General features: G+C 42.8%; 1 protein-coding gene across 2 annotated transcripts in view; it reads left to right on the top strand.

The window, feature by feature from the left end:
• Positions 1–15,255, top strand: part of LOC126215189 (uncharacterized) — a 109,656-nt gene that overhangs the window by 90,491 nt on the left and 3,910 nt on the right. Inside the window, exons 1-4 of one of the 2 annotated variants that reach the window (XM_049941857.1) lie at positions 6,959–7,159; positions 9,172–9,252; positions 12,220–12,455; positions 14,198–14,431. In XM_049941857.1, the coding sequence (XP_049797814.1) occupies positions 14,209–14,431 (223 nt within the window). In that variant the 5' untranslated portion in view covers positions 6,959–7,159; positions 9,172–9,252; positions 12,220–12,455; positions 14,198–14,208. Of the gene's footprint in view, positions 1–6,958; positions 7,160–9,171; positions 9,253–12,219; positions 12,456–14,197; positions 14,432–15,255 lie in introns of those variants that run through there. The other variant, XM_049941858.1, reaches the window with a different exon arrangement.

Below are 15,255 nucleotides of genomic sequence, written 5' to 3'. Positions count from 1 at the left end.
GCTAATTAATTACAGTAAAAAGAATGCTGCCACTCTGAAAACAACTGCTGCATCCATAGTTACACTAAATACTTGCTGTTTGCCTCCCACTGATAGCTCAGTACTAACTTAATTACATTCGAATTTTGTTAGCTAAATAGTTACTTGTGTCTGCAAAAACTGAGTCTTGCTTGCAGTGCATTACTGTTTAACATATAGCTTTACAACTTAAATCTGTACCTACCAAGTAAACAACAGAACTTTTTAATTACCGAATCTAGATCTTCATGTAATATAGGGTGGGTAATTTAAGTATAGTTTCCTTTTGAAATAGTAGAAATTTCCAATTTCTTGCTCTATGTTAGAGGGAAGCTTGCTGAATAATATACCTTTGCAGAAAGATTCATTATTCCTCTCGGAACACAATGCAAGATTGCGAAGCACACATGAAAATTATTTTGATTGCCTCGTATTGTGTTAAGTACATCACAGCTCAGCTGAAAGTTGTTTTTGTTGTAGCATGAGAAACCATTAAGGAGTACAGGTACTGGGGAGTAAGAATTCCAAGAGCCTAATAAAGCATTCTGCACAGTGTATGGTTATCTGCCTTACACACCAATCTTGCTGCTCACTTCTGGTGAACAGATACTGTTTACTACACATGGCCAAACACTTAATCTACTTAAAATGCCCTGCCGCAGAGGAGTGATTTGCAGCAGAGTGAAAATATGCCAGCACCAATGCCCAACACAACCCCCCACCCCCCCCCCCAAAAAAAATCATCATTTACATGGACAACAGTGTACACCCTAACACTTCATACAGACATCAGTCAAGCTTGTTTGTCTTAATATTATTGTAAATTTCCTTACAGATGAAGTGCTCTCTCGGAGGAATAAGGTAAACAGCCCTTTTTACACAGGATCATTATCAGTGTCATAACTGTTATAGGATCTGCAACAGGCTATATTATGTGTGTTAAGGTTGCAGCTTTTTCTGGTAAAGTTCAGGGAGAGTACATTTCTAATGAGTACATTTTCACTTCCTGACCTCGTGCCAAAAACCTGCACAGAATTCTAAAATCAGCAATTAAAATAAAAATAAAAGTACTGATGGTAATAATACAAGCACTTAATTTACGACAGAAAAACAGCGCTCGTGCAGAATTTGTATCCTTGTACTATGGAAATTTATTACTGTATCGCTTAACACAGATCTTTTAGAGTGAACTTACGTGTTTGGAGTAAACCTTTTTTTTATTTTTGGACATAGTCTCCTTTTAGACTTATACACTTCGTCCAACGCTGTTCTAATTTTTTGATCCCATCCGTATAGTAGGAATTGTCAAAGTCTGCAAAATAGCTATTAGTTGCTGCAATCACCTCCTTGTTTGAATAAAATCTTTGTGTCCCACGAGCCATTTCTTCAGATTGGAGGGTCAAGTCTGGAGAATAGGGGAGATGTGAAACGAGCTGGAATCCTATTTCCATTAATTTTGCGACCACAACTACTGAGGTGTGTGCTGGTGCATTGTCGTGATGGAAAAGGACTTTTTGCGGTCCAATCGCCGGAGTTTTTCTTGCAGCTCGGTTTCCAGACGGTCCAGTAACGATGAATAATATGCACCTGTAATAGTTTTACCCTATTCCAGATAGTCTGAAGAGAATTATCCCTTGCCAATCACAAAAGACAGTCGGCATAACCTTTCCGGCCGAAGGAATGGTCTTCGCCTTTTTTGGTGCAGATTCTCCCTTGGTTACTCATTGTTTTAGGTTGTTGTTTGGTCTCAGGAGTATAGTAATGTATCCATTCTTCATCCACAGTGACCGAACGACGCTTAAAGTCTTGCGGATTCTTCCTGAACAGCTGCAAACCATCCTTGCAACACTTCACGCGATTCCGTTTTTGGTTAAGCGTGAGCAACCGCGGAACCCATTTTGCGGATAGATTTCTCATGTTCAAATGTGTATGCAAAATATTATGTACCCGTTCATTCGAGATGGCCACAGCACTAACAATCTCACGCACCTTAACTCTTATAAACTCTTATAATCGAAGGTGCAGAGTCACCGTAATGTTTATCAAGCTTCTCTTTAGTCACCTGAGGCGTTTTGCCTTTCATAAAGTAATGTTTAATCACCACACAAAATTCTTTTTCATCCATTTTTTGACAATCACTCGACTTCCTTGATTCACACGAATGCCAAACACAAAGAAATATGCCAATATGGCAGAAACTTCGTATGCGTTCTTTCCAAAGATGCTAAACATGACCTCGATGCGCGCCGGTGGTCCAATCTCCCAGACTTTGCACGGACTTTTCAAACGCCCCCCGTACAAAGTCTAAGAATAGATAATAGGTTTGTTTATAAATAAATAAATCTTCTGCTACCAGTCACGATTTTTCTTTATTTTAGTATTCGCACGACGCGTTTCGAGAAATAATTCCCATTTTCAAGTGCGTTTTTTGTCTGTATTTTGTTGATGAATCGTCAGAAAAGTAATGTAGCCTGCAAAACTGATATTTTGCGTTCCACTCCTGTGGAAACGGTGGACTAAAAGACTCACAGTGCAACAAAGGGGACTACTGAAGAACGGGGTGCAACCCGCCGGCTTTGACCAATGGCGTCAAAATTTGCCAGAGATGATTTATTACACAGATTTAACAGCAAGGCTTCATAAACAAAGGAATGCAGGAGAGAGAAAACAGATGGTAGACAAATATCACGTACATTAATATTTTGAACATAACGTTATGAATGTCGCTTGTTTGAGTCCTAGTACTTCTGAAAAAATAAAGAAAAAAGGGATAGAAGTAACGTTAGCATGGAATACCTCAGTTGACATATATATGAGCTGTATCTCGAACTTCAGTCGATCTGTATAGGCCGGCCGTTGTGGACGAGCGGTTCTAGGCGCTTCAGTCTGGAACCGCGCTGCTGCTACGGTCGCAGGTTCGAATCCTGCCTCGGGCTTGGATGTGTGTGATGGATGTCCTTAGTGCTTAGAGCCATTTGAACCATTTTGATCTGTATAGGTTAGCTGCAGTACGGGATACGAATGTAACGTACGTCGATTTCTTCGTTTTCGCTAGCATTAGTGTCCTATTCTTCACTTGATCTATATAGGTAATTGATAGCAGTGCTATATATGTCGATTTTTTCGTCTAGGTAGCACCGGAAGACTAAACTTATCTTACGCAAACTTCTCCGCCAAAAATCCAAAACTCGCCTTGAAAGATGTTAAGAAAAATCACATACCCACATACACAAGAAACACATCACAAAAAAAACGCACATACATACAAATATATAACCCCAGAAGTTCACATCAACGAAATGAGGTAAAATAATGTAAAAACTATCCACAGAAGAAAATAAAGAATGATGGATCAACCCCAAAAAATCCAAATCAGTATTTTAACTATCCCGACAAATTCACGCTTTTTCTTAATTATCAGTTACCTCCCCCCCCCCCCCCCAATCCGAACCTGAAATTAACTAACAAATTTTGGAGGACACCTTTGCCCAACACGTTTAAGGAAACACTTAAATGAGCTCTATGTATCGGGTAATCTACGCCTCCATGAATATTCATCTCAATGGCTCTGTAAACTCGAAATGCGTCTTTTCCCCCTCCCTACAACATATTTTATGACTGATCAATAGCCTGCTATACTATTAGTACAATCCCCAGTTCATAAAGATCTGAATTCATTGTTATGATTGACGACAAGATGGTGAAAACCCCTATTCCCCAAATCCGTATATGAAGAAAAACATTGGAAATAATTACAGATCCCTCTGCAACATGATTTTCAGTTAATTTCATCAAAACTTTCCTCGTTCGATTTGGAACTACTTCAAAAACTACATCATCACATTGTGGGCCTGAAATTACAGCCCACCAAATCCATAATCCCATAGCAGGTTCCTCTCTGTTGTACTTGGTTTTGCCAAAATGAGACTCATCGATTTCGACTATAACACACAGCCCCCCCCCCCCCCCCAAAGGCCGCCTATGCTTTATATATTCCCCACAAACTTCCCTACGAAACGAATACGTCTAAAACGGTACACTCACTCACGCGGCATTCATGCACACACAATCACACAGGATACTTCAACCACCAACAGTATGTAATTTTTATTACATCCCTCAAGGCCAGCTTCGATTTCTCAAACCATGTTCCTCGTCTAATTGAGCGCCATAGTCGATTCTTGCTCCATCTCCATATTAATGAGTCGTGAGTACGACGAACAGACAAACTTATCATGCGCATATGTTTGCCGCACTCACGACATCGAACGTAATCAGCAAGAAGATCAGACATTTGCAAAAATCGAATGGTTACCATCATATCTACGCACAAAGCCTGCTTTAAGTCTTCCATATTTATGGGAACAGATAAATAAACGAAAATCAAAAACAAAAAATTATTGTAAATGAAAACCTATTCTCCCGAATTATCTCAAACTCACTAAGAATGAAATTATTTACGCCAATTGAAACGAAAAAATGTTATGCAATGTCTGGTGCTGTCTTATAAAAACACACTCATTTATTTCAGTTTACAATGATGGCGCTTATCCACAGCAGATAACCGATTTATTATCTATGGCTCTAAAGTAAAGACCTGAATATCTATGAGTAACCTATGACGTCAATGGACAAAGCCGACGGGTTGTATCCCGTTCTTCAGTTGACCCCCAATAAATACAAGTATTCGCCGGCCGCGGTGGTCTCGCGGTTCTAGGCGCGCAGTCCGGAACCGTGGGACTGCTACGGTCGCAGGTTCGAATCCTGCCTCGGGCATGGATGTGTGTGATGTCCTTAGGTTAGTTAGGTTTAAGTAGTTCTAAGTTCTAGGGGACTGATAACCACAGCAGTTGAGTCCCATAGTGCTCAGAGCCAAATACAAGTATTCACTCAAGAACTGTAATTTTGTTGCTAGTAAACAGAACTGTCAGTACGTTTCACCTGGTCACATGTATAAACAATAACCATCGCATTAATGTTAGGAATTTCGGAGGAATCTGGTTAACTGCACTACTACATAGCGTTATTTTCTTGTTAAAACCAATGCTTGATTCCAGCTCAAATGAAAAAAAAAAACTGGAAGTGACAACTCCACTTCACACAATTCGTAATAACAAAGTCGGCGTCCTGCACGGAGTCATGTGACTTTGATGTTTCAGCGTAATGACGTCACGTGCAGTCTATGTTATCTATGGTCCATGCTTGTAATCATCAAACTATGCATCCATAAAATGGTGGCTAAATGCACAATCGGAGCTTTAGCTTACTCGACTAATAAACCAGAACTAAAAACTTATCTCTGCTATTATCTGCATCGCCGCAGAGAGGAAAACATTTGAAAATCCACAGAGTACAAAGTGCAAATCGCTATCGCTGCCTTACCAGAAGTGGCAGAGGACAGCGTACTTAAAATATATCGTAAGGAAAATGTCTTTCCTACGCCGGAGGCGGCAAAATGAAACTAAAATATTACAACCGATAAACTTTTTTCCCTTACATCATTTTGTGAGGGACGTTAGGGAGATTTAGCTTCGAAAAGGTTTGATATTGTAAGATGCAAGTCACTAAGTACATTCATTCTCAAGTACTGGATGAAGATGTCTGCGTATTTGCGCGCGTTGGGTTACACCGCTTCTCACGGTGTTAAAGCTGTAACGTGAGATTATACCTTTTAATGAGTCCGCCTCGCCTGCTTAGCTGGGTGGTAACGTGCTCGCCTACCATGGCTAAATGTCTCAAATGTTTTCCTCTCTGCGGCGTCGCAGATAATAGCAGAGATAAGTTTTTAGTTCTGGTTTATTAGTCGAGTAAGCTAAAGCTCCGAATGTGCATTTAGCCACCATTTTACTGATGCAAGTAGGCACGGGTTCGATACCCAGCCGGGTCGGCGATTTTCTCCGCTCGAGGAGTGGATGTGCTGTGTTGTCCTCTTCATCATTTCATCGTCATCACCGGTGCGCAAGTCGCCTAATGTGGCGCCGAATGAAATAAAACTGGCGCCTTGGCGGCCGAAGTTCCCCGAATAGGGGCCTCCCGGCCAACGATGCCATACGCTTATTTCCATGTACCTCTTAATGAACACTAAAAACATTTAAATTGGAATCACAGTTATATATGAAAAACTGATAGTCAAAAATTGGTTCAAATGGCTCTGAGCACTATGGGGCTTAACATCTGAGGTCATCAGTCCCCTAGACTTAGAACTATTTAAACCTAACCTAAAGACATCACACACATCCATGCCCGAGGCAGGATTCGAACCTGCGCACGTAGCAGCAGCGCGGTTCCGGACTGTAGCGCCTCGAACCGCTCGGGCAGAGCGGCCGGCAAACTGTCAGTCATACAATAAAAATGAATAGGGCCTTATTTGTATTTAACTTTGTACTGAGATATACTTTTGCTGTACGCCGCGGTTTTCGAGTCATTGAAGAAATACGTATAATAGTGACATTAAACGTGTTGTCTCGAAAACCATTCGGAATGTGGCGTATATCCGTATGAAGTTTATTGCTTCAAATATTCCGCAATATCGACAGTTACTTATTTTATCAGATGACATGTAAGAGGAGAAAGTGAAGCTCGACAGTGAAGCAAGTAGCCTACGGGAAATAATGTAGCATATATTAACGAAACGTTGAAATTGTGCACATCTGCACGGGAAGTGTGTCAGCGCAGTTCTGAGATAGAACGGATTTCGCTAGCGCCCGCAGTAGAGCGGGCGCACAAGACACACACACTACACAGGCAGGCAAGACAAGCTGCGACTTGACGGGACCCCCACCTCACAGCGAATTTCGAGGAAAGGTCCTGACAGAGCCTCCCACCGCGGCTACGCTACGGTTCCCCCCCTCCTCGCGATGCTATTGGCTGGCCCTGACGTCAAGGAGCTATTTTCAGCCGTGCCGGATGTCTGATAAAAGAGCGAGATTGTTCGCGCACGAGGCAGAGAGAGGTGGTGTTTCGTTGCGAGTGGATGTATTTTCGACTGCTGTCAACGTACCCACGAGTGACCGTGCGCGACAGCTGCGTCCAATTGCGATCAGTGTTCCACCTGCCTGCGTTGTTCCGAACACCACACAGCCGCACCAGAGCAGCACTAACACCGTAGCCGACCGACACCGCACTGTCACAGACAGGGAAGGTAAGTTCGCCGCGAGACACTTATGACTCTTGTCCTTAACCTTGGATGGTATAACAAGTTACCTGCTAGCAGTAAATAGAAGAAATAGCTCACCGCGGGGAAGAAAACCACCGTAGCGTGTATTATTCGAGTTATGTCGAATGTCAGATTCAAAGTGGACAGACATGTGACATGTTTTACGGGATTGCGCAACATTGCGCAATACTTGCAAAATTCTGCAAGTCACGTGGATGTTGCCGTAATTAAGTCTTACGCATTACTAATTCACGTAATTGAAATAAGAGGACGGGAATTACCGAGAATTTGTCTTCTGATGGAAATCGGCTTACCATGAGTGGCAATGTTCTGTTCTGACGCAGGTCGTCTCACCGTACTCCGCTATTTCGGCAGTTCTCTAAACACAGTTCTTTCGCCGAATACTCCACGTTGTTTATTTTAATATGCTGTATTTCATTAGTGATGGCAAATCGTGTAATTTTGAATTTCAAAGACGAAAGTGTAGTGGAAGGCGCGTTTGTTATAGGAAGCGACAAGAAGTTTTACCTTTACCGACGAACGTACGTATGCGATTTATAGCTTGGAGCATTTGCGTTTCTATTTGTACTTATCTTGATTGAGTTTTCAACAAGAAATGACCGCGTGTCGTGTTAATTCATTCTCTTCCGTATCGAAGTGTAATGCTGATGCCACCGTTGTGGTATTTGTAAACCGAACCTCACGGTGTTTGATAGCTGCAGTTCAGTTTTACACCGGCTGTGCGTTTTGCGTCTTAGAACATTGCGAGAGCGAAGAATTCTTTTCCTTTTCTGTGAAAGCCTGAATAGAAAGACGGCGGCCGGCATAGAAAAGGGTCGGAATTTCTAGATCAGAGCGCAGCGCGCTGCCGTTTCGTTACGTAACGCGCAATCGCCTGGGCGCAGCCGGTGATAACGCGTGTTTCTACTTCAAAGCACAGGGCGGCTTCCTTCAAACATTGTGTGTTGTAGTTGCTGCCGTGGAGTGGAAGGATCGTCCAGAGAACTGAAATTTCACTTTTGATTCCTGTAACGGTCGGGTAAGCGAGTGTTCACAGCCAAGCAGACAATAACCAACTTTGGGTATAAGGTATCTTGGAGGGGACAGGATTAAGTGACGATAGGCGCAAATTGAGTCATCTGAGAGTGGTCAGCCGCTGCGACACTTCTGCGAGGCAAGTTTGTATTCTGCTCCACTGCAGACTCGTTGCTGTAGTCCGTATTTTCCCTGTAATAAGACTGTAAAACTGCTTTCGGAGCATCCGGAGGGTGTGCAGTGGAACATCTCTTCCACGTAGATTTTTGAGCAAGATAATGTGACACAGCTACTAGCGAATCACGTCATACTTCATTTGCATCATTCTTCATAATACGTGTAGTACAAGTCGGGGTAAAAGCAGCGCAGTGGACCACTCCTTTAGTCTCTCTTATTTGCTTCACAATACTTGTCGGAAACTTGTCCATTATCATATATTTATCTCTGTAGTTTAACGTTTTATAACGAAAAGTTCGTGAAATAAGCACCGAACGGAGTCACTGGGCGATGTTACAGAGCAACCTTCTATTACAAACTTTATTTCACATTCGCATTCGTCGGCTTCCCAACTCATCACAAAATTATCATCTTAGAGCATAACATCAAGCTTGGGCAATGGGACATATCAATCTTATCACTACAGCTATGGTTTCAGTGGAAGTCCACTATCGCACTGTTGCCCACATTCGAATAGTTTCTCCACTTCATCCCCAGTAATGTATAGAGCAATGCTGTGACAATCTAAGACGTACCCTCGACTTTAGGGTCTTGTATGAGGTGATTGTTTTCAGATGTAAAGCAAATCATTAAGTAATATTGATGTAAATGACTGTGTGTTCATTTTTGATGATCTGAAGTTTGTATTTGATACTTAGTGGCAAGTGTTTGATTTTGCAGGTACGATGTCTCTGTCTGAGGTGTTAAAGCATTCCACCAACATGGGCGTCTTTTTTCTGTTACAGGTTGAGAAAGACTCAACTATCCCTTTAAAAAAGCAAGCGCAAGTCGCCACCATTCGTTGTGCACATCCTGACAGACTAAAGGTAAGTAAAGCAACTCATTTCTGATTTGCTACCTAACTGGTGAAATTAATTTGTTTTCTTCACTTGCCTATCAGTATTTCTATTTATGTTGTTTTAACAGTTTTTTTCTTTCTGCAGTAGAAGGGATAAATTTTCTGTTCTGGATTTTTCAGTTAACTTCCTTGTTAATTGTCCTAAGGAGTAAGTACTGTGTAGTTCAAACTGTATCGATAAAAGTGAACATTGTACTACCACTAATTTCTTAAACGAGGTTCTGTTCATACAAAAGCCAAAAAAAACTTTTTTATTTTCCTCAGACCTGTCCACAAAAAGATCTTCTGTGCATTTGTACATTTTTTTGCTGATGTAATATACTTGCATTAGAGAGCATGATTTTTTTCCACTGGACTGTGTTGGTTACTGAGAAACGCATTGTGATGTTTTGAACCCACCTTCACTTCCCATCCTCTTGTTGTACTTCTTGTCTCTGAGCAGAAGTGTTTTGTCAGAGGTTGGTAAAACAGTGTCAGTGGCCTGATCACATTTTCAAAGTTACCTTTAAATTACCAGATTTGTGTTGCTCCTGTATTAGAGTGTGTGTGTGTGTGTGTGTGTGTGTGTGTGTGAGAGAGAGAGAGAGAGAGAGAGAGAGAGAGAGAGAGAGAGAGGCAAGCAGGAGAACACTTGATGAAATTAGGTTGCACATAGTGTTTTATGTGCAGCTTTTGCAGTGACCAACATCGCCCATGTGAAATAAATCGTACTGCGATGGTAGTACATTGTAAGATGCAACTGCAAATTGTTGCCCAAATATATATGTGGTAGTGACCAGGCTGCTAGATATTATTGTTCCTAAGGGCGGGGTAGGCGTGGTGCGGCGGTCGCACGGTTCGGCTCGCCTCCGGAGGCCGCGCCAGCCGGGTGCCCGCCCGCCTGCGCCTACCCCCGACAGCACTGCTTGTGTTTGTCTCCTCTTGTGTTGCTAACATTGCTGGCTTCTTTTTTAAAGGTGCCTATATTTGGGCAGCAGCAGTACGCACCCTACAAAGTCAACTCCTAGAAAGTTGTGGTGCTCGAGACGAGACTCGAGTCTTAAGCATTCACGTCACCTCGGTTAACCCATTCTTTCCCAATGTGGTCCAATCTTAGCACACCTGTGGACTATCTGGTAACATTTTTTGAACTTTCTAATCTTTTATATTAATTTTTTGACGGGAGGAGGGGGGCAGTCAGGGGAGAGACGACCTGGTATTGCGACGACACTGTGCAGAGCTTTGAACAGTGATGGTTGGGTTAGGAAAGAGAGAGAGAGAGAGAGAGAGAGAGAGAGAGAGAGAGAGAGAGAGTGTCGCAAAAGCTCTGGAGAGAAGCGTGCTTCACCAGAATCTCTCGTCTGTCTGCTGCTGCCTTCTCGCCATAATGATCATCTCGAGTTAAGTTCAACCTCTCTGCAGAATAACCGGGCATAGCCAGTTTCATTGGCTATCTCGTGTTAATAGATAATGCAGACTCCCTCCACTTCAATAGTACTTTATTCTGTGGCAGTACTTGAACACAGTTGTAGGCAGCAGACACTTGGCCTCTGTTATTTATGAGTGCTGCTGCAACTGCACTGTACAGTCTGCCATATTTTGTGCTGACATTTGGAACAAACTGTAACTTTCAGTAATTCTTGAGAACAATCATATTAGTGAAGAAAGTATGTAGGGAATGCAAACAGGCTGAACTGACTGATCATTTTATTTAAGGTGGAACACTGCATTATTCAGCTTCACCGTTTTGTTGAAAAATAAGTGAAATTGTGGTCATAGTTGACTTAATTTGGAAATTATGTTTCTGTTAAAGAAATGCAGGTGAAGCATAGTTTAAAGCAGTGTGTGAGAAATGAACTGGAAATGAACTTGTTTTCAGATTTTTCATTAATTACTAAAATTATCATTACAAATATTAGTCGATTGCAGTTTGGTGATAAGTGTTAGGATGGCGTTGAATAGAGTAGAGGTTTCATTACTCATACTGGGTGTGGTGTAGCAACAGAAGAGAACTAACCGATGTTGTCAATAACATTTTATTCTACCATAATTGGGATATTTCACATCATCTGCCACTGGCATACTGATTTTACAAATCGTGGTCTCCTCTTCACTTTTCTCGTACTGCTGGGAGGGGGGTGGTTTTGTGGGAGGAGACAGCGAGGTCATTGGATAAGGGAAGGATGGGGAAGCAGGTCAGCCGTGCCCTTTCAAACTCTGGAGTGATTTAGGGATAGCATGGAAAAACTTAAATCAGAATGGTTGGACACAGTATTGAACTGTCGTCCTCCCGAATGTGAGTCCATTGTGCTATCAACTGCTGGGATGTTTGATGGAATTCCTGAAATGATGATGTTGACAGAAATACATGGGTAGAATTATTCTGAAGTAAAACTGAATTAGGAACGTGAAGTGTAAATACTACTACTACTACTACTACTACTATTTGGAAAGTACATAAAGCTTCATTTCCAGTTCAGAGAATGCTACTTCCTATTGTTAGTTGTTGATTTAATGACATCTCACGCTACACTACATTTTCACACATACAGCACCCACTTGGTCCGTCTCAGAATTTCTGCTGTCAACACTACCACTGAACTTTTACTTCCGCCTGTTCCTTCTCCTAAATAGTGCTATGTAAAGCTATACATAAACAAAGTGGTCACAATCACAACAGTGTACATTTCCAGGAGGTGGAAAGTTGTTTCATATTACTGAGCATGGATGTGGCCAGCAAATTACTTTCAGGTTTTGCACCATTAACTCAATTGTAGATGTGCTATTATGAAAGCACCCCCCCCCCCCCCCCCCCCCAACACAAAAAACAAACAAACACAGACAGACAGACAGACAGACAGAGAGAGAGAGAGAGAGAGAGAGAGAGAGAGAGAGATTGTTACCCTCTTGTTTTTTCAGAATACTCATTTTGTGCTTTTCTTTTTATTTCTAATAGCAATCGTCTGCAAGATGTCACCCGCTCAAGCCAGCACCTGCGTGGTCCTCGCTGCCTGCCCTCAACGGAGAGAAGCCACCCCTCGGCAGGAGGAATGGGCTTCCCAGTGGGGTAGGAACCCACCGTGCCTCGAAGCGGGGCTCAGCCGTCACCTTTGCCGCGACCCGTGGACACCGTACCCACTCTCACGCCCTCGCCACCCTCGTCGGCGAGCTGGGCGGCTTCGCCGGAGACTCGTGAGTATAGAATTGTTATGTCCTCTCTCACAGGTGACAAAGATTCTCCTTTTCTCTGCTAGATTCACGCCTCTGTTTCTCCCATCTTATTCACTTCCATAAGCGGCCTCTTCCCCTTCTGTACTGCCTACTATTTGCGGGTTTCAGCAGAGATTTATCCACAGGGGAGGGGGAGAAACTGAAATTGCTGTTTTTGATATTTCAGTTGGGGTCAATTTCGTGATGTGCAATGCCACAAGAGCTAATTATTAGAGGTGACACAAAAAACTTACCTGTCATAGACAACTGATGGCCATCCACTCACTTTTAGAATGCATGAAAATCCTGTGGTGAATAAAAGCTCTGCACTTATACCAGGAGTGCAAGAGCCCCCCTCGCCCCTTTTGCAGACAACTGTGCTACCACACCTTCCCCTCACCCATTCACATTCACCGCCATCATTTCTGCTAACCACTTCCATCACCATTGCCATGCCACATTGACTACCTACCTTCCACATCTTTTTCTTCCCCTCGGCCGCCCTTCAGTCCCTACCAACCCTCTCTTTCTTACATTCACTACCATGCATCCTCTTACCCTCACCCCCCCCCCCACAACCACTACCATCCCTCCCTTCCCCTCACCCTCACACAGTCACTACCCTCCCTCCCTTCCCCTCTCCCCCACCCCTCCCACAGTCATTACCATCTCTCCCTTCCCTTCCCCTCTCCCCCACCCCTCCCACAATCACTACTATCCCTCCCTTCCCCTCTCTCCCATCCCTCCCACAATCGCTACCATCCCCCCTTCCCCTCGCCCTCCCACAGTCATCACCATACTTCCCCTCCCCTCTCCGTCACTGCTTCCACATTCATTACCATCCCTCCCCCATTCCTCTCCCCTTTCACATTCACTCACATTCATTCTCGTCCCTGGTCCACTCCAGTCTCCTCCCTTCACACCTTCCACACTCATTCCTGTTGCCTCCCCTCATCTATCCAAAATTCACACTCGTCCCTCTCCTGTATTCAACTCACTCACTCCACTCAAGATGACGACTCATCCCAGTCAGCAATAGGTTGTATATTTGAAGTGTTCTGCAGAACAACATTCCCTGAACTCCTGTGTCACATTTCGTGTTAATGTGCATATTGACCATTTGAAGTCTCCATTGTAGATGAGTAATTGTCTTTCTTTATTCCATTGTATGAGATACATTAAGTTGAGTTCATGAGTTGTGCATTCTCAATAGATTTAAGTGACTAGGGCATAAAGGAGCCTATTAACTAAGTACTGTGAGTGACGTGGGGCAACTTTATTTGTTGTAGGCATACTATAAGGCTGCTCCAAATAACAAAAGGAGAAACCTATTTGCTGCATTGGATGTTTTAAAAAATGCTGAATTAATCCTGTTCCAACACAGTATCTGTGTACTGTTGAACCTCTGAAATAGAGATAAATTTAATGTTACTAATACACAATCAAAAAATTTGCTACTGCTGAACATATTTTATCAGGTAGTGACAGTGAACGAGCAATTAGATTACAGTTAGTTGAAGGTGAAAATTCTGACATTGTTAGGTGAGAATTTCGTTATTACACTTTTGGTGTAAATGTTTTTCTGGTTGGAATTCAGATAAAAAAGTAAAATATACAGTATGCAGAATGACTTCTCTAACTGAGTGGTTCTCAAGTTTAGAACAAACACCAGGTTCTCAAGTCTTTGGAGTCGGTTGTAATTTACGGTGTCTTCTCTCCCACAGTGACGTCGCCGATGTCAGCGTCCATGTTCTTCGCAAGCTCCGCAGTCGCTCCTCAAATGGGAGAGTACGTGGGTACTGCAGAGGATTCGGAAGTGATCTCTTGCTGGGGCGAGCAGCCTCCAGACCTCGTGACGGCAGCCAGTTGCATGGAAAGCTTCATGGACCTGAAGCAGTACTGCAACACATCAGCCTTCACAGAACAACCAGAGGGTGAACTCAACACCCCAATCATAGGTGAGACTCACACATACTATATCCCAAGTTCTTTTAGAATTCTAAGATGTAGATCAATGTTAACGTAAAATGGAACAGCAAAAGAAGAGAGAAAAAGAATATGAAGGTTAAGAGTTTGTCTCCAAAAGGTCTACGGAAACTGGACTCTAACTCTGATCAGACAGGTACAGGGAAAGGAACAGATTATGACATTCATTTAAGGAAAAATATCACACGAGGTGATTTAGGGAACTACAAAAAATCTATATCACAGTGAGCAGTGGCTATTTAAATCCTATTCCTCCCAGACCGAAGTATTGTGTCTTATACAGTTTACCAGTTTGTTGCCTATAGAATTTCACTACAGAGATAGCTGCTATGAACATAAAGCAGCTTAAAGTGAGCCTGAACAAATGAAGGTAAAACCATTATTATTGTGAGTGGGAGATTGGTAAATAAATTTATAATGACCTGAGAAGAAAACAATGATGAACTGTGTCTGTATTGACACCCTGTGGTCGTAGGTTACCAGTGCTGAGGTAATGTGTGCTCTTTCGAGCAGATCTATCTGTGAAAACTGGTGACACATTAGAGACAACTCGTGTCGTGCCTGGTGTGGACAATGGCCAATGCGAGGAAAGGTCTTTCTGTGACTTTGCGTGTCTATCGACTACTTTTTGCGCCAGTCGTGGCATCCGGCTGGCGTCCTGTCGGTCTAGTCAGTTGTCGGCCTCTTGATACAGGCAGTAGCAGCACACATTGCATGTTTATGTGCGCTGCTAAATGCGATATATGTTGGGATATCCTTCGAAAAAAATCACCATTTTTATCGTACCATTTGTAAA

This window comes from Schistocerca nitens, chromosome 12, assembly GCF_023898315.1.
Source record: "Schistocerca nitens isolate TAMUIC-IGC-003100 chromosome 12, iqSchNite1.1, whole genome shotgun sequence".
Classification (NCBI taxonomy): Eukaryota; Metazoa; Arthropoda; class Insecta; order Orthoptera; family Acrididae; genus Schistocerca; species Schistocerca nitens.
This window is presented reverse-complemented; position numbering and strand designations above follow the sequence as displayed.